This window comes from Chrysemys picta, chromosome 5, assembly GCF_011386835.1.
Source record: "Chrysemys picta bellii isolate R12L10 chromosome 5, ASM1138683v2, whole genome shotgun sequence".
NCBI classification, from domain to species: Eukaryota; Metazoa; Chordata; order Testudines; family Emydidae; genus Chrysemys; species Chrysemys picta.
The window spans coordinates 140,486,008-140,506,049 of NC_088795.1; the positions used below are offsets into that span (position 1 = coordinate 140,486,008).

Below are 20,042 nucleotides of genomic sequence, written 5' to 3' on the forward strand. Positions count from 1 at the left end.
CATGTGCTCCAGACCCCTAATCATTTTTGTTGCCCTCCGCTGGACTCTTTCCAATTTCTCCACATCCTTCTTGTAGTGTGGGGCCCAAAACTGGACACAGTATTCCAGATGAGGCCTCACCAATGTCGAATAAAGGGGAACGATCACGACTTGTTTTATACTGCTCTATATGCTGAAATGTAAGTATAAGATTTATATTCCGATCATTTTATTTTATAATCAAATGGTAAAACTGAGACAGTCACCAATTTTTCAGTAACAGTGTGCAGCCACTCCCATTTGACGCCATCAAATTAGGCCGGAAAAGACTGGGAGTGGCTGGGTCACTACAAAAAATAATTTTCCCTCTGTTGATACTCACACCTTCTTCTCAACTGTTGGGAATGGGCCACATCCACCCTAATTGAATTGGCCTCGTTAGCACTGACCCCCCATACTTGGTAAGGCAACTCCCATCTTTTTATGTGCTGTGTATCTATACCTGCCTACTGTATTTTCCACTCCATGCATCTAATGAAGTGGGTTATAGCCCACGAAAGCTTATGCCCAAATAAATCTGTTAGAGTCTAAGGCTACATCTACACTACAGGGGGGGGTCGATTTAAGATACGCAAATTCAGCTACGCAAATAGCGTAGCTGAATTCGACGTATCGCAGCTGACTTACCCCGCTGTGAGGACGGCGGCAAAATCGACCTCTGCGGCTTCCCGTCGACGGCGCTTACTCCCACCTCCGCTGGTGGACTAAGAGCGTCGATTCGGGGATCGATTGTCGCGTCCCAATGGGACGCAATAAATCGATCCCCGAGGGGTCGATTTCTACCCGCCGATTCAGGCCTGAACTTTTTTTCCCCCTGGACTTACTTCTCATTAGGGAATCTTACCCACCAGCTCCCCCTCTGATTGGCTGCCTTTCCCATTGCCCTGCCTCCTAGGGAAGAGAAGCCAATCCGAACTGCTGCGGAAGCAGGCAGAGCTCTCCCCGCTCCTCTCGGGGGGAGAGCTCTCCCTCCATCTTCCACACTGCTCTCACAGGAGAGGAGGGGGGAGCAGAGACCCCAGCAGCTCAGAGACCCTCCTTTCCCCTCCCCTCTGTGAGCAATAGGATACCCCTTGCTGCTCCTCCTCCCATTGCAGCACCTGGCCTAGGGGGCGGGAGGGAAGGGGACCTGCCCCTGCAGGCCTGGAAAAGGGAGGGGACCCACTGCAGCCCCTCAGATCTAGGAGAGGGCAATGAAGAACTATGAGCTGCAGGAGGCCAGGGGGCAGATTGAGGGCAGGGGAATGGGCACAGAGCACCTGCACGCAGAGGCCAGAAACACCCTATTAAATACATTTGGGAGTGCTGGTAACAGTAATTGACTCAAACACATGTGTGGGGGGAGAGGGCAGTGAGTGGGGTGATGGTTATATGGGGCGCAGGGAGGAAGTGAGACAAGGAGTTGGTGGGGGAAGGTACCGGAGGAATGGAGCGCTGTCTTTATGGGCACAGGCTGGCAGTCAGTCAGGGCGGAAGGGAGAAGGTTTTGGAGGAGAGGGGCACTGTCTGTATGGGGCACAGGCTGGCATTTAGACAGGGAGGTGGTTGGGGAAGTTTCTGAAACAGTGGGACGCTGTCTGTATGGGGAACAAAGGGGCGACCAGTCAGGAAGGAGGGAGAAGGTACTGGAGGAGTGGGGTGCTGTCCGAATGGGGCACAAATTGTCAGTTAGCCACGGAGGAGGAGGGAAGATTCTGGAGCAATGGGGTGCTGTCTGTATGGGGCACAGGATGGCAGTTAGAGAGGGAGGTACAGGGGGAAAGTTCAGGACAGGCATGCTGTTTGTATGGGGCACAGGGAGGCAGTTAGAGAGGGAGGTACAGGGGGAAGGTTCAGGACAGGCGTGCTGTCTGTATGGGGCACAGGGAGGCAGTTAGAGAGGGAGGTACAGGGGGAAGGTTCAGGACAGGCGTGCTGTCAGTATGGGGCACAGGGTGGCAGTGAGACAAGAAGTTTGTGAGGGAAGGTTTGGGAGGAGCGGGGCACTCTCTGTATAGAGGCACAGGCTGGTAGTTAGGGGGGTACCGGGAAAGGTTTTGGAGGAGCGGGGCACTGTCTGTAGGGGGGCACAGGCTGGCAGTAAGAGAGGTACCGGGGAAGGTTCGGGAGGAGCGGGGCACTGTCTGTATGGGGGCACAGGCTGGCAGTTAGGGGGGTACCAGGGAAGGTTTTGGGGGAGCGGGGCACTGTCTGTAGGGGGGCACAGGCTGGCAGTTAAGGGGGTACCGGGGAAGGTTTTGGAGGAGCGGGGCACTGTCTGTAGGGGGGCACAGGCTGGCAGTTAAGGGGGTACCGGGGAAGGTTCGGGAGGAGAGGGGCACTGTCTGTATGGGGCACAGGCTGGCAGTTAGGGGGGTACCAGAGAAGGTTTTGGAGGAACAGGGCACTGTCTGTAGGGGGGCACAGGCTGGCAGTTAGGGGGGTACCAGGGAAGGTTTTGGAGGAGCGGGGCACTGTCTGGATGGGGGCACAGGCCGGCAGTTAAGGGGGTACTGGGGAAGGAGCGGGGTGCTGTCCGAATGGGGCACAAATTGTCAGTTAGCCACGGAGGAGGAGGGAAGATTCTGGAGCAGTGGGGTGCTGTCTGTATGGGGCACAGGGTGGCAGTTAGAGAGGGAGGTACAGGGGGAAGGTTCAGGACAGGCGTGCTGTCTGTATGGGGCACAGGGAGGCAGTTAGAGAGGGAGGTACAGGGGGAAGGTTCAGGACAGGCGTGCTGTCTGTATGGGGCACAGGGAGGCAGTTAGAGAGGGAGGTACAGGGGGAAGGTTCAGGACAGGCGTGCTGTCTGTATGGGGCACAGGGAGGCAGTTAGAGAGGGAGGTACAGGGGGAAGGTTCAGGACAGGCGTGCTGTCTGTATGGGGCACAGGGTGGCAGTGAGACAAGAAGTTTGTGAGGGAAGGTTCGGGAGGAGCGGGGCACTGTCTGTATGGGGGCACAGGCTGGCAGTTAGGGGGGTACCAGAGAAGGTTTTGGAGGAACAGGGCACTGTCTGTAGGGGGGCACAGGCTGGCAGTTAGGGGGGTACCAGGGAAGGTTTTGGAGGAGCGGGGCACTGTCTGGATGGGGGCACAGGCCGGCAGTTAAGGGGGTACTGGGGAAGGTTTTGGAGGAGCGGGGCACTGTCTGGATGGGGGCACAGGCTGGCAGTTAGGGGGGTATCAGGGAAGGTTTTGGAGGAACAGGGCACTGTCTGTAGGGGGGCACAGGCTGGCAGTTAGGGGGGTACCGGGGAAGATTTTGGAGGAGCGGAGCACTGTCTGGATGGGGGCACAGGCTGGCAGTTAGGGAGGTGGCAGGGGAAGGTTCTGGAAGAGCCATTGAGGCGTGAGCATTGCAGTAAGAGCCGTGAGTGTGTGTTGTTGTTGTGTGTGCTGGTTGTATTGATTTGTGAATAGGGGGTTATGGGTGGGTTGCGCTGGCAACTTTGTGTTGGGTTGTACGGGTGGCGAATCAACCTTTGAAGAATTGTGGCAGCTGGACTAAGTAATCCCCACTCTGAGCAGTCCCCTTCTTCACACTGACTCCTTACAACCGCTGAAACTGGTGCATGCAGATTAGGTGTAACGTCCGTGTGGTGGTTGTTTGAGATACCTCTGTTATCAGAATGGGCGAGGACTCTTAGCATGGCATAGATACGGGTCTTTACTTTTTTATCATACAGCGATTCTGTTACCAATTCAGGGAAGTCCTAGACTCTGTTTTACTGGATGTCAGACACTATGATCACATTAATTCCTTCTGGCCTTGGAATCTATAATGTATTTATACTGGGATTGTAAGTTTCTTGGGACAAGAAACCTCTTCTTGTTCTGTGTTTGTACAGCACCTAGAACAAGGGGCCTGATCCATGATCGGGATTCGTAGGCACTACCGCAATATAAATAACAACATGTATTTACAAGGATAAATATCTACATGTCTAAAGCGTCTCCCTCCAGTGTACTGGGACCCCCAGGAGTTTAAAATGAAGTAGCAAGAACACCACTCCATTCCAGACAATGGTACCTTTCCTGTTACCCCAAGAATGGGTAGAGTCAATACCAACCCTCTGGGAAAGGAAAACACTGCTATAGAAGTCTTGAAAACATGCCTCACTGTGACAGACTATTATCCCAGAGAAGGTCAACAGGTGACTTGATCACAGTCTCCAAGTACTTACATGTAGAAGGATTTCTGATAGCAGATGGCTCTATATTCTAGCTGCAAAAGGCAGAATGAGATCCAATGGCTGGAAGGTGAAGCTAGACACATTCGGACTAGAAATAAGGTGCTCATTGTGAACCGTGAAGGTAATTAACCATCACAACTTACCTCGGGACGTGATGGATTCTCTACCACTTGGAGTCTTTAAGTCAAAACTAGATGTCTCTTTAAAATATATGCTCTAGCTCAAACAGAAGCTATGGGCTTGAAGCCAAAATTATTGGGCAAGATTCCCCAGCCTGTGCTGCGCAGAAGGTCAAACTCGATGATCGTAATGGGTCTTTCTGGCCTTACATTGAAAAGGCTCCCAACGAGTGTTCCACTCTCCAATGACTGGCTCAGTCAGATTTCTAACGAAACAAGCAACTTCAGTGGTCCAATTTTAGAGCCCAAGCAGTCCCTCTTGGGTTAGGCCTGCTGGCAGACACGGCTACAACGCACAAGACTCCCCAGAAGGCACACGTGGTTGGTATCGGCAAGCCCATCAGTTTGGATATTATCCTAATTAGTTTAGCAAATTCTGCTTTCTTTTCAGAACATGTGCTAGGGCTGCTCGCTGATTTATTTAGGCCAATTTCTCTCTGCTATGCAGAAGCAATTTACCACAGGAGCTTAGCCCAGAGGAGGAAACAGAGCCAGAGCGAACCACTGGCTTGGCAGACTCCCTCAGTGACATTTTTTTCCTCATTTAATTGAATTTGTTTTGGAGGGAGCAGCATCTCTGGAAAACCTAAATCCTGGGATTATCCTCAGGTCACGTATGGCACACACAGGAGCAATGGAATATTTACAGCCCTTACAATAGCTCTGACCTTTTCCAAGGAGCTGGGGGGAGAGCAGGGGTGAACATCTCCCTGGTGAGGCTTAAAATCAAATAAATAGGTTTTTAAAAGAGCATCCTTAAGGCTGCCATCGTCGTTGGTTTATGGAGCATTTCCCGAGCAGTAGACTTGGCTCATCTGCATGCCACACGTGGGGCGTGTTATTCCATTCCATCGCCTGCCCCTGAAAGAACAAGCTACTGGCCCTCAAACAAACCCCACAGGATGTGAGTGAACGCCGTAGGCTTCCAAACACCTTTGCTAGTGACCTACGTGCGTCTTAGCAAACAGCAACGAGGACCAGGTGGCTCAAAGGCCAGGCAATAGGCTCCATGGGGTCTTTTGCCATTCGGTTACTGGTTCAAATCCAACATAGGTTGGGAGAATGAGTCAATATCATCATGGGGGTGAGCCCTGTGTGGAATGAGTTCATGGGTCTTGGTCCATTTCCCAGTGAACTAGCATCTGCAACTGAACACGTTTGTCTCAGCGAAGGCTGGGGATACACACAGAGGCAAACTCCCTTTTTCTCCCTAGAAATGGTGCCTCCGAGTTGAGGATTGAGATATGCGAGCGGGGCAGGGCTGTAGCTGTTCAGTCACTGGGAGGCATCACTTTCCAGAGCTGTCAATTGGCGTCTTTCTCCAACACTTCTCAAGATGAAGCCTGACTATTTCTGTACCCCTGGGTATTTTGAACCGGGAAAGCTTTATGAAAAGCAGCAACGGTTGTCTAATAGCTGCCACCTTCTTCAGAAAAGGCCACAAGGTTTTAACAATTCCCTTTGGCAAAGGCTTATCATCGCACCCTACTCAACAACTAAAAACATATTAGAGATCCCGCTGTGAGCAATTGCTGGAGTTGGGGCGATATGCAGTTGGGGACAGGAGGGGAGGGGAATTGAGATATGGTGATAAAGCCTGGGAACTCCAGTTTCAGACCCCACAGCCCCAAGACAGGGCCGCCCAGGGGATTCAGGGGGCCTGGGGCAAAGCAATTTCAGGGGCCCTTCCATAAAAAAAAGTTGCAATACTATAGAATACTATATTCTCGTGGGGGCCCTTGTGGGACCTGGGGCAAATTGCCCCATTTGCCCCCCCACCTCTGGGCAGCCCTGCCCCAAGATATCATGGTGACATGGGCCATGGAAAAACCTACTTAGACAGAGAGTCAAATCATACTGGAAAATAAAATTCAACAAAAGTCTGTGCCAGACATTCATATTTCAACAATGCTCTTCCAACAGACCTTTCTGTTACCGGTGCCTACCTGCAAAATAGGTTCGGGTCACAGGACCTAGGACACATTGTTAAGGGAAAACATATGGACTCTTTGCCTTCCCTGATTATGATATAAATCAGATGCTTCAATGGGAAAGGTTAGGGTTTTTCAAATGCACGCATAATGTTGGATTCCCTCCCTTTGATGGGGAGATTAAGGGCCAGTTAGGCCCCAGTTTCAGGCTCTGTTTTAAAAACAGAATGTGAATGGAGATCTTTCCATTCTTATTTGTATTTCAGTGGCACTCCCAAGCCTGACTGAGGTCCCGGCCCCATTGTGCTAGGTGCTGTACAAACACAGAGACAGTTCCTGATCTGAAGAGCTTATGGTCTGAAGAGACAAGACAGAGAAAAGGTGAAAGAGATGCACAGAGTGTCTTGCCCAAGGTCCCACAGCAAGTCAGTGGCAGATCTGGGGATAGAACGCCAGTTTTTTGCTTGGCTGGAACATCAGTAATGAAACACCCTGCAAGTGCCAGAGAACCAGAAACTGACCGAGCAGTGATGTGCTGTTAATATTCTCCCCGGGCTGTGTGAGCTATGCAGATGGGCAACAAGGGACTGGGGAAATCTATTCATTCCCTTTACTCACTTAAACAAAAACCTCTTTTTTGTGACCACTGCCAGGGGAAGAACCAGCACCTCTGGGACAAGGTGATTCTATTAACAGAACTTCCTCTGGCAATATTTGGACTTTGTCCTTGAAAAAGTATAGAAAAACCAAGATTTTCAAAAGTAGGAACCAACAGTGAGACTCCTCAATCCACATGAAGTGGCCTCATTTTCAAATATATGAAGCACCAGCAGCCCCCACTAGAGTCAATGGGGGCTGTTGGGTGCTTAGCACTTATTTAGGCACCTAAATACAGAGTAAGGAGCCAAACTTTGGGCCCTTAGTTGTGAAAATCTTGCCCTACCTGTATTGATAGCATAACAGTGTGTTCGGTTTGGTGTCACCTGAAACAGGGCAGAGTTAAGGGGATGGAAACCAAGTGTATCCTCCCCTGGCAGAACTTTATGAAAATATAGATTACTTTTTCATTCCAGCTGCAAATTAACCTGTGGAACGCCTTGCTACAGGATGTTTTTGAGAATTTAGGAAGAGTCAAAGAGGGATTGAATGTTTATATGGATAATAAGAATATCCAAGATTATAATACATAATGCTTAAAAAAAGAGTATTGAAAGGGAGATAAACTTTTTTCAGGGCTTGAACCCATCTCCTATTATTAGAGATCAAGACAAGACCTTCATGGGGGCAGATTCTGCCATATCTGCCTAGTGACAGGGTCCTTACACCTTCCTCTGAAGCACCTAGCGTTGGCCCCTGTCGAAGGAAGGATACTGGGCTAGAGAGACACTTGTCGGATGCAGTCTGGCAATTCCCATGGTCCTGTGAGTCAAGAATCTCTCTCACCTACACAATACGTCCAGAGGAGAAGTCACTGCTTCATAAAAGTTCATTCCTACCACAACAGTATCTGCGAATGTAAATTCTAGGCGGCTCTTTTCTAGCCCTAGATTCCAGTTGGAAGCATATCTATTGCAATGGCTCAAGCTGCAACACAATGAGGCTTATTCAGGTATGCCGGGCTGCAGCCCTTGCATAAAGAGTGGAAATTTATGATCTGCTTTAAATGTCACCTTTTCAACTCCGTGCCTTGGCTCAACAACCTTTGAAGTAAACATTAGCAAATGACCAGGATTTTTCAGCACAAGGCCCCTTCCAACATAAATAAATGTTCTTGTAATAAGCGCATGAAAAGGCTCACAGTTTAATTTGGCAGAAATACCTGCAGTCCGCGATGATGTCATCAATCAACTGGGAAACCAATGAATCCAAGTCATTTGATGAGCACTTGGCCTTGAGCGCGAGGTGGACCAGCTCCAAGCCTGCTTCCTACACAACACACAGAGCAGAGAACTCACGCACTGATTATGGCACCTCCCAGCCTTCCCCTAACCCGCACCCTACAGACCAGCGCTGCGCAAAAGTGCAATGGCATTTGAGGGCCCAACATATCCCCAGGGCCTCCCCTCCTGCAGCCAATGGGAGGCCCCAATTTTCACAGCCTCCTGTATGTGCTCGTGAATCCGTGTGCCACTTTCCCATCTAGTTGCTGGTCCAAACAGGATTAGAGCCTACTACCACTACCAGTTAACGGAGCTACTCTTTTAGCCTGTGCTCTTAGTGTTGAAGCACCAGGGTTCCATTCCCGCTGGAGACCCCAGCTGGGGGAGAGAAGAGAGCAAGAGAGAAACATTGGTGCCCTACAAATGGCTTTGTCTTTTTTCAATTTGGGGGACGGCTCCCTAAAAACAAACAGATTTTTAAAGAAGGCCCCTCAAGTTTTCATCCTACTTCATTAATGGAGCATTTCCTGAGCGGCAGGCTTGGTTATTTTAAATTTCACACACACAGGGGTCTTATTATGCCACTCCAATCATGAAAGGATGCTCTACAAACAGAACTTTTAGCACAAGAAAGTTCTGGGTTCAAACCCTGCTGTCAACCCAGATGGGAGTGGAGGGAAGGTTTCAGACTGGAAATAAGGCATACGTTTTTAATGGGTCAAGTATCAGAGGGGCACCCGTTTTAGTCTGGGTCTGTAAAAGCGGCAAAGAGTCCTGTGACACCTTATAGACTAACAGACTTATTGGAGCATGAGCTTTCGTGGGTGAATACCCACTTTGTCGGATGCATGTAGTGGAAATTTCCAGAGGCAGGTATAAATATGCAAGCAAGAATCAGGCTAGAGATAACGAGGTTAGTTCAATCAGGGAGGATGAGGCCCTCTTCTAGCAGTTGAGGTGTGAACACCAAGGGAGGAGAAACTGCTTTTGTAGTTGGATAGCCATTCACAGTCTTTGTTTAATCCTGAGCTGATGGTGTCAAATTTGCAGATGAACTGAAGCTCAGCAGTTTCTCTTTGAAGTCTGGTCCTGAAGTTTTTTTGCTGTAAGATGGCTACCTTTAAATCTGCTATTGTGTGGCCAGGGAGATTGAAGTGTTCTCCTACAGGTTTTTGTAAATTGCCATTCCTAATATCTGATTTGTGTCCATTTATTCTGGAAATTTCCACTACATGCAGCCGATGAAGTGGGTATTCACCCACGAAAGCTCATGCTCCAATATGTCTGTTAGTCTATAAGGTGCCACAGGACTCTTTGCCGTTTTTAACGGGGAGTGTAATTAACCATTGGAACAATGTACCAGGGGTTATGGTGGATTCTCCATCACTGACAATTTTTAAATCAAGATTGGATGTTCTAAAAGATCTGCCCTGGGAATTATTTCGGGGCCGTTCTCTGGCCTGGGCTAGGCAGGAGATCAGACTAGAGGATCACAATGGTCCCTTCTAGCCTTCGAATCTAGGAATCTATGCTGTAAAAGCACTCTCTATGTTACATGTTGTGGCCAACCTAGGAAGCAGTTGGACATGTTATGTAAAAGCATGTTGTTATAGGCAGGATGTGATAAACGGGAGATCATTGGGCTGGCCCATCGATCACCTCGATACCGCTACTGAGATCAGGGCTCTGTTGTTTTAAGCACTGTATATATTGAAAGTGAGGCTCCAGCCCAAAGAGTTGAGTGTTCCATTGCGCCATTTCAGAGGGGGAGATCCCAGGCCCAGAGAGACTATGTGACTTCCTCGAGGTCACACCGGGAGCCCGTGGACAGCCTGTACATAGCGCCGCATGCCCCAGGTTGTGCAACGAGTTCGTGGAGCACTGGGGCACCATGCTGTGACCCTGCGATACAGCGTATGCATGGGTGTTGTGTATGCCCAGAGCATCACTGCTTGCTGAGTGCAGTGTGCGTGTACGTGTGTGTGTAGCTTGTGCAACTGAGTGTGAGTTGTTGAGTGCAGTGGATGTGCGTGTGGTGCGGTACTTGCAGCTGCTGAGCGCAGCATGTGTGCCTGCGGTGAAGCAGTTGCTATTGCTGAGCGTGCAGTGCGGCAGGTGCCGAGTTGCAGCGTGTGCGTGTGGTGTGATATTTGCAGTTGCTGAGCGCAGCGTGTGCAGTGCGGCAGGTGCTGAGTTGCAGCGTGTGCGTGTGATATTTGCAGTTCCTGAGCGCAGCGTGTGCACGTGCAGTGCAATATTTGCAGTTGCTGAGTGCAGCGTGTGCACGTGCAGTGCAGCAGGTGCTGAGTTGCAGCGTGTGCGTGTGGTGCGGTATTTGCAGTTGCTGAGCGCAGCGTGTGCAGTGTGGCAGGTGCTGAGTTGCAGCGCGTGCATGTGATATTTGCAGTTGCTGAGTGCAGCGTGTGCATGTGCAGTGCAGTATTTGCAGTTGCTGAGCGCAGCGTGTGCATGTGCAGTGCGGCCGGTGCTGAGTTGCAGCGCGTGCGTGTGATGTTTGCAGTTGCTGAGTGCAGTAGCAGATGCGATGCGGTATTTGCAGTTGCTGAGCGCAGCATGTGCAGTGTGGCAGGTGCTGAGTTGCAGCGCGTGCGTGTGATATTTGCAGTTGCTGAGCGCAGCGTGTGCACGTGCAGTGCAATATTTGCAGTCGCTGAGCGCAGCGTGTGCACGTGCAGTGCAATATTTGCAGTTGCTGAGCGCAGCATGTGCACATGCAGTGCAATATTTGCAGTTGCTGAGCGCAGCGTGTGTACGTGCAGTGCAGCAGGTGCTGAGTTGCAGCGTGTGCGCGTGGTGCGGTATTTGCAGTTGCTGAGCGCAGCGTGTGCAGTGCGGCAGGTGCTGAGTTGCAGCGCGTCCGTGTTATATTTGCAGTCGCTGAGCGTAGCGTGTGCATGTGCAGTGCGGCAGGTGCTGAGTTGCAGCGCGTGCGTGTGATGTTTGCAGTTGCTGAGTGCAGTAGCAGATGCGGTGCGGTATTTGCAGTTGCTGAGCGCAGCATGTGCAGTGTGGCAGGTGCTGAGTTGCAGCGCGTGCGTGTGATATTTGCAGTTGCTGAGCGCAGCGTGTGCACGTGCAGTGCAATATTTGCAGTCGCTGAGCGCAGCGTGTGCACGTGCAGTGCAATATTTGCAGTCGCTGAGCGCAGCGTGTGCACGTGCAGTGCAATATTTGCAGTTGCTGAGCGCAGCATGTGCACATACAGTGCAATATTTGCAGTTGCTGAGCGCAGCGTGTGTACGTGCAGTGCAGCAGGTGCTGAGTTGCAGCGTGTGCGCGTGGTGCGGTATTTGCAGTTGCTGAGCGCAGCGTGTGCAGTGCGGCAGGTGCTGAGTTGCAGCGCGTCCGTGTTATATTTGCAGTCGCTGAGCGTAGCGTGTGCATGTGCAGTGCGGCAGGTGCTGAGTTGCAGCGTGTGCGTGTGATGTTTGCAGTTGCTGAGTGCAGTAGCAGATGCGGTGTGGTATTTGCAGTTGCTGAGCGCAGCGTGTGCAGTGCGGCAGGTGCTGAGTTGCAGCGTGTGCGTGTGATGTTTGCAGTTGCTGAGTGCAGTAGCAGATGCGGTGTGGTATTTGCAGTTGCTGAGCGCAGCGTGTGCAGTGCGGCAGGTGCTGAGTTGCAGCGTGTGCGTGTGGTGTGATGTTTGCAGTTGCTGAGCGCAGTCTGTGGCTACGGTGCGGTATTTGCGGTTGCTGAGCGCAGCGTGTGCAGTGCGGCAGGTGCTGAGTTGCAGCGTGTGCGTGTGGTGTGATGTTGGCAGTTGCTGAGCGCAGTCTGTGGCTACGGTGCGGTATTTGCGGTTGCTGAGCGCAGCGTGTGCGCAGGCTGCAGCTGGTGCACGGAACATCATATTTTTGAATAGCGCAAACATTTCTGCTTTGGCAGCGCAGCTCCCTTCCAAGCAAGGTCGAATTACGGGAAAGTACGAAGTGCGAAGCACGCCAGCCTGGGAGCGAGTCGAGCAGATTCCCGTGGTTCCAAACAGTCCTTTTCGTTTAGTCCTTTGCAGAATGTACAGTCACCTCACTTATTTTTAGACATGTTCCCTCCTGTGTCCCCTCAGTGTGTCTTTCCTGTTTGCCATCGTATGTGGCCATTTATCGAAGCCAGATGTTTGCAAGCGAGAGCCCCTCCCTGAGTCACTCTCTCCCTGCTCAGGGCAGAGTCCCCTGATGTGACATTAAATCCACATCTGTCGGAAGCTCTAAGATAGTTAAAATCTAAGGACTTGTTAATGAGACGGAGCATTGCCTAGTGGTTAAAGGTGGAGGGGGACTGGAGTCAGGAGGTTTGACTTCTATGCCCAGCTCTGTCACCAGCTCACTCTGTGACCTTGGGGAAACCACTTCCCTGCTCTGAGCCTCAGTTTCCTCTGCTGTAATTTCGCCGGCCCCTCTCCACTGCTCAGGGCACTCCCAGAACGAGAAAGCCACAGCTTCAGTTCAGCTCTATTTCCAGTGGCAAATATTCCAGGTAGCAGACTTTCCCACAAGAACCGCAGCCGCCCTCCCTGACCTCCTCAGGACAGCTCACGTAACTCAGACTTCCACCCCCTGGGCCTCAGAACCCCCAACCTCCCGAAACACCAAGCAGGACAGGTGGGCCTTGCAACACACCAGCCTCCACAGACCCCAGGGAGGATGCCTCAGGGAGAACATCCTGCCAGCAGCTGTCTCGTCTCCCTGCCCAGGTGCCAGCACTGATCTCGGCAGCAGTGGTCTGGCCCAAGGACAGCCACTGCAGAGGCTGGGGTGGAGGGTGTTATCTGCTGCCTGCGTGACCCACTGCTCAATCGGTGGCCGGCCGCATTCAATGCCAGCCTGAGCTTCGGAGTGACTCCGTGGGGGGAATAAGACTTAGCCACGGCTCTCCAGGGAAGGCACATGGAGATCAGCAAGTGAAAGGCAGTGCGTGGGGGAGACTGAAGGGTTTTTCCAGCTAGCACATGGCTCACATGCTCACCGATGGGCGAGGGCATTCGAATATCAGGAGTTCACATTTCTCTCTGTTCCTCCTAGCGATGGCGCTGGATTCAGACGTCTCTCCCACAGCAGAAGGAGAAGGGAGCTGGTTTGGATTCATAACCCCATTCTCTAGAGTTGGGTTCTGGTCAGGAATCCAGAACCAGAACGGCTTTTCCCCCGAATAGATTCACATGTCCCCCAAAGGCTAAAATCATGCCGGTTTCCCTTCTGTCCCATCCCAAACCTAGCTGCAGCTAAGCCTCAAACCCAAACCGGACCTAATCCAGATCCGAGATCTTTGCCTCTGAGGCACCTCTGACCTCCCCATGAGACACCCAACGCCTCCCCAGCCATAGCAGCCACTCCCCCCCATGAATCACAGAAAGCACTATCACTCCTGTACTAAGCGAGATGAGGAGGACAGTAACGTCTGTCTAGAACAGTGTGGTTCAAATTGCAAATCAGGAGTCCCCAGGACTAAGGGGGAAAGAAAAAAGAGCCTTTTCTTCTACTTTCTGGGTGGCTCACCGTCAATCCTCCTATGCCTTCTGCCATTCTTAATTCCCCACACCCACCATCACACCCTGTATTCCTGGAGATCACCACTTACCACCTGTCTGAGTGCAGCCTCCTCCGGGGAGGAACACTGAGGCTGTTTTAACAACTGTTTAAAGCCAGGACGTGAAGGATAGTATTGGCTAAATGGGGACTTAGAGAGGCTGAATGTAATGCTGATAATTATTTGGCCTCCTAGACACTGGCATTAACTCCCCTATTCATTTCCCAACAGCTTTAGTGACCCCAAGCTTGAGGAGTTTGGTTTTCTCTCTCTGAACGATGCCGCCCCTTGCAATATCATGCCCCCAGAGTCACTAATGAGCTCAATACGGATTCCTCCTTGGTGTACATGAGGTCATACTGATAAGGCTCAGCACAAACGCCAGCAGACCGGACAGCCCTGGGCTCTCCCATGGAGATGCAAAGGCAGCGCTTTACTCACCAGCCTGTCTGCAGTGCGTTGGAGAAGGTTCTGCATGTCCGTTCTGTGGCTGATATCCTCCCAGTAGGACGACAGCACCACCACGGGCTTCACATTGCCCCAGGGGAGGTAGTAATACTGGCAACCTGTGGGACAGAACACACTCGTATCTGGCTCTGTGTGGGGGACGTCACCTGCGACCGACTGGCCCATAGACCGAGAAAGGGGCAAAGGCCTGGTGCATTGTGCTCTTTGACCTGAAGGGCAAAGGTTTTAGTCCTGGTTCCCTCGGTGTGTGACGCAATGAGATTAATTATAATCCAGTCAGCCTTGGTATGAAACGAGATGTCTAGTGCAACTCGAACTGTTGTAACAAACCCACAGCTATGTAGATGCCACTATGCTGGGGCCAGCTGGGACCTCCTGGGGACAGAAAAAGGTTCTGGTCCAAAAGCGCAGGCCCCTGGAGCTAAAGAGGAGTCGCCGTTATGTGTTGTTATTGGGCCTATGACTCATACTTGAACAGTTCTGATTTCCTGCAGAGGCGGGCAGCAATACACACACACACTATCAGTTCATTGCAATCTTAGTAATAGCTTCCACATCTGTCACACCATTGATACCCGAACCCTTCCCCTATCCTACATGCACCAAAATCACTCCACCCACCACAGCAGGGCAGCCACTGCTGGGGTGCAACTGAGGGCCCCTGAGTCCCCTGCAACACCACTCAACAGTTTCAGCTGGGGAGTGAAGAAGAATACCACCTCCAACTAAAACAACAACAGGAGGAAATTTTAGGCAGGCAGAATGCAATTGCCCGACATGGAACGTGGCCGGGCCAGCCACCCTAAACATTGCAAAAATGGCCAGGGCATCTTGGATGGCCCTGAGCGCTCAAGGTGTTCTGCTCCGCTCGAGGAGATGGAAGGGGGAGGTACATTTTACTCAGGGGTGCGGGCTCTTGAAGGAATCCCACCAAAAAAGGAACAGCCAATAGTGGTAGGGTGGCCAGATGTCCGGTTTTCATCCCAGTCGAAAAGGGACCCTGGCGGCAGTGCTGATCGGACCATTAAAAGTCCGGTCAGTGGCACAGTGGAGCTAAGGTTGCCACAGTGGAGCTAAGCAGGCTCCCGGAAACAGCGGCATGTCACCCCTCTCTCTGGCTCCTATACATAGAAGCACCAGGAGGCTCCGCATGCTGCGCCCACCCCAAGCACCAGCTCTGAAGCTGCCATTGGCCGGGAAACTCAGCCAATAGGAGCTGTGGGGGCGGCGCCTGCGGACAGGGCAGCGTGCAGAGCCACCTGGCCATGCCTCCGTGTAGGAGCCAGAGAGGGGACATGTTGCTGCTTCTGGGAGCTGCTTGAGGTAAGTGCCACCTGGAGCCTGCACCCCTGTCCCCCTCCTGTGCCCCAACCCCCTGCCCCAGCCCTGATCTGCCTTCCACCCTCCAAACCCCTCGATCCCAGCCTGGAGCACCCTCCTATACCCCAAGACTCTTATCCCCAGCCCCACCCCAGAGTCTGCATCCACAGATGGCGCCCTCACACACACCCCGTGCCCCAACCCCCTGCCCCAGCCCTGATCCACCTCCTGGACTCTGAACCCCTCATCCCCAGCCCCATCCCAGAGTCTGCACTGCCAGCCACAGCCCTCACCCCCCACACCCCTGCCCTAGCCGAGCCCCCTCCCGCACTCCGAACCCTTCATCCCCAGCCCCACCCCAGAATCTGCACCGCCAGCCAGAGCCCTCGCTACCCCCACCCCAAGCCCCTGCCCCAGCCAAGCCCCCTCCCACACTCCAAATCCCTCAGCCCCGGTGCCTTGGAGAGGGGCAGGGGGCGTGGCCAGGGTGTTAGGTTTTGTGCAAATAGAAAGTTGACAGCCCTAAATAGTGGAACACACTGTATCTCTTCCATTCGCATCCTGGCTCAAAGAGAGAGAGAGAGAGAGAGTGTGTGTGTGGGTGTGGGTGGGTGGGTGGGTGGGTGGGTGGGTGGGTGGGTGTCAGAGGGTGAGCTGGGCCTGTAATGGGTCAGGGCTCTGGCCTACATCTGAGCCAGGGCACCATGGTTGCCAGGATACAGCAGCGCAATGACTTGAGGGAGCAGGAAGGCCAGGAAACCTGCCAGGATGCAGGTGGTTTCCTCTGCCCATCGTATAAGGGGCATTGCCTCTGGGCAGCTGTAGTCATATGGGCCCCGTGGGCTCGACCTGGTTTGAGGAGCGATCTCCTTGCCACGCCGCACCCCCTTCCCCGTGCCCGCGCACCCGCCCGCGCCTCACCGTCAAACACAGCCCCGCTGTACTGCGTGGCGGAGGCCAGCGGCAGGCACGTGTTATCAAACTTGTTGCCGTAGTTGCCGATGCTGACTTCGAACTGGATGGCGGCGTCGACGTCCTGAAGCATGCTGGCCGAGTAGAAGGCGGCGAAGAGGCAGTACTTGCGCCGCCGCAGGTGCTTCTGCAACACACAGAGCCGGCCCCGTGGGAGGAGCCGCAGCTTCTGACCTGGGGCCTCTCCCAGCCAAACCCTCGTCCACTCCCGCATGCGCCGCTTCCCAGGATGGCGTGGAAGGGGCAGGGAGGAGCAGCTGAAGACCAGCATGCAAGAGAGCTGCCCCTCTCTTGCCCACATGAAGGGGGAGACAGGTGGCAGATAGCTCCAGAGACACATTGCAGGGAGCAAGAAAGTTCTGCAGGGCTGAGTTGGCAAGGGAAAAGCACAAGCAGTGGAAAGCTCTCCTGACAGGGAGACCTGGGAGAGACCCTGCCCAAGGAGCTGGGCAGAGACCAGGCTACAAGCTGCACCAGTTTGCGTTTCACTCTGGTGTGGCTGTACTGCGGGGAGGGACGCTGACCTAGGGCTGGGGCCCAGAGAGCCGGTAGGCACCTGAGGACTAAGTGGGATCCCTTCTGGAGACCGTTTGAACTGAGAGTTCTCAAAGGGTCCCTGAAGAGACTGGACGGCCCCAGCACAGGGCCCCAGAGGGCGACCTCTCTCCAGGAAAGGATGGTCCAGAGGCAATAGACGACCACGCCGTATACCCTCAACACCCGAGTCAGCGAGGAGATGAGTCTGCGACAGCCGTTGGCTAATAGGGAGAGCCTTTTGGCTCCAACTGTGGAGCAACGGGCTTTAGTTCTGGAGGTTGCAGATTCAGTCCCCAGCTCCGCCAATTACCAACCCTGTGATTTATAACCAGCATGATGCCTGGGTCCTCAGTAGTGATTCAGCAAGGATGCCACATACCTCTAGCCGTAGAATATCGTCAGGCGGGATGTCCTCCAACTTCTGCTCAATATGTTCCACCAGTTTTGTCTCCAGCTCCATCAGCAACCTGCCCCGAAAGGCCACTCCCTCTCCCTTAGAGTTAGATAAGAAGAAAGTGCTGTTACCAAGACAGCTGCATCTCAGATATGCTCCCACTGGAGTCTATGGGTACGTCTACACTACCCGCTAGATCGGCGGGTAGTGATCGATCTATCGGGGATTGATTTATCGCGTCTAGTGTAGACACGATAAATCGATCCCCGATCGCTCTCCCGTCGACTCCGGAACTCCACCACAGCAAGAGGCAGAAGTGGAGTCGACGGGGGAGCCGCGGTCGTCGATATCGCGCCATGAGGGCGTGAAGTAAGTGATTCTAAGTCGATCTAAGATACGTCGACTTGAGCTATGTTATTCTCGTAGCTGAAGTTGCGTATCTTAGATCGATCCCCCACCCACCCACCCAGTGTAGACCAGTCCTATGGGAGCTCTGCCGTTGATTTTGTTCGGTTCAAGAGGAGCAGGATCGGGCAATGTATTTACGCAGCCCCTTATAGATGTAAAGCAAACGATGTTATTTTTTTGACGATGTATTTGCCAAGAGGGGTAATAATTTCCCGTAGGTGCAATGGATCCTGGGAGATCTGGGAGAAGAGCAGCTTTTTCAATTCAGTGGCAGTTGTGAAAAATCAAAAGAGTTTCCATCTGGGTCAAACCGACTGAAAATTTGGGGAATTTTTGGTGAAACAAAAACATCCACTGGGGGTCTGTTCTAGAGTGGGGAATCGAACGTGGGTTTCCCACATCTGGGGTAAGTGTCCTAAGCACTCGGCTAAAGGCTATTCGGGGGAACAGGGCAAGGAGGTAACACCACCTCCTCCACCGCCCCCGCCGCCTGCTTTGTGACTGGCTGAACCAATTTGCATCCAGTTTGTGAATAGTTTTATGTCGACCAAAGCTGTGTTTTTTGGCAAACTATTCTTCTGAAAAATAGCACCTGGCTCCAATCCTCGTACCGATTGTGGCGTTGCACTCTATATGATGTTATGAAAATATGCTAATGAGAGTGACTATAATGTAACTGGAATGTGCTTCATGCGAAAGGTCTCTTGTATCATTACAAAGCTTATAATCTACTGAGTGTGATCATCCGATTTGTATGAATGTATCATTCTTGTATCTGAAACTAGAAATATGAAATAGAACTCTGAGGGCCTATTGTAATTATGCAAAGTGTGGGCCATTAATGGTGGTTTGGAATTTTGATGGCTCCCATCAACCAGGACAATTGACTGTAGATGGCTCTGTTTACTTGTAAGTCTTCCTGTATACATGTGTGCTAGCAAGTGCATAATGAAGTCTTACAGTGCCATCTAATCATGTTACCTGAACTGGAATCCATCTTTAAGCTAGTGCTTTTCCATTTAGAAGGAGGGGTGGGAACCCAGAGAGGGACAAAGGATTCCTGCCTTGTGCAAAAGATATATAAGTGGGTGGAACAGAACAAAGGGGCTGTTGTCATGAGAAATCCCCTAGCTACCACCTGAGCTGGAACAAGGACTGTACCAGGGGAAAGGATTGGGCCCAGACTAGGAAGGCGTCCAGTATGTGATAGAAGCTTATTGAAACGTCTGAGGGCGAGATTTTATCTGTATTCAGTTTTCTTACTGTACTAGGCTTAGACTTGCGTGTTTTATTTTATTTTGCTTGGTGATTCACTTTGTTCTGTCTGTTATTATTTGGAACCACTTAAATTCTACTTTTTGTATTTAATAAAATCACTTTTTACTTATTAATTAACCCAGAGTATGTCTTAATACCTGCGGGGGGGGCAAATAGCTGTGCATATCTCTCTATCAGCGTTATAGATGGCGAACAATTTATGAGTTTATCCTGTATACGCTTTATACGGGGTAAAATGGATTATTTGGGGTTTGGACCCCATTGGGAGCTGGGTGCCTGAATGCTGGACACCGGAGAACTTCTTAAGCTCTTTTCAGTTAAGCCTGCAGCTTTTGGGGGACGTCGTTCAGACCTGGGTCTGTGTTTGTAGCAGGCTAGCGTGTCTGGCTCAAACCCAGGCAGGGCACTGAAGTCCCAAGCTGCCAGGGAAAACAGGCTTAGAGGTAGTCTCGGCACATCAGGAGGCAGTCCCAAAGGGGGTTTCTCTGATCCAACCCGTCACAACGATTCATGAAAGTTCAGGATAATGAGAGGGTTTCACTTTGCCAAGAAGAATTTTTGAAAACTGAACAACCACAACTTCACCTTTCCCATGTTGAGTTCCTCGTAGGGATCTGGAAACCCGGTAAATTCCCTCGGGCTGCCGTAAAGGTTTACGTAACAGGGCCCAAACGTTGGCAGGAATCCCAGCCCGTCGTCCACTAGGAGACCACAGGGAGCAATCAGTTACTGAGCCACTACAACAACACTTCTCATTAATGCATAAAAAGAGAACGGGCACTGAGCAAACTATAGCATATCCCTCTAACTACAGGGTTATGGGTCCAATGGGTGCTAAGGGCAGGAACACGGATCTCTTCTGGACTAGACTCTGTTATTATCCTAGAATCATAGGACTGGAAGGGACCTCGAGAGGTCA

General features: G+C 51.9%; 1 protein-coding gene across 13 annotated transcripts in view; it reads right to left on the bottom strand.

Annotated features, from left to right (window-relative positions):
• The window catches only part of DYSF (dysferlin), a 291,329-nt gene that overhangs the window by 166,797 nt on the left and 104,490 nt on the right, over positions 1–20,042 (bottom strand). For all 13 annotated transcript variants that reach the window (XM_065597358.1, XM_065597356.1, XM_065597357.1 and 10 more), the window contains 5 exons: positions 19,709–19,824; positions 17,423–17,536; positions 16,456–16,633; positions 14,188–14,312; positions 8,142–8,248 (listed from right to left, as the gene is read on the bottom strand). In XM_065597358.1, coding sequence (XP_065453430.1) covers positions 8,142–8,248; positions 14,188–14,312; positions 16,456–16,633; positions 17,423–17,536; positions 19,709–19,824 — 640 coding nt within the window. The remainder of the gene's footprint in view (positions 1–8,141; positions 8,249–14,187; positions 14,313–16,455; positions 16,634–17,422; positions 17,537–19,708; positions 19,825–20,042) is intronic.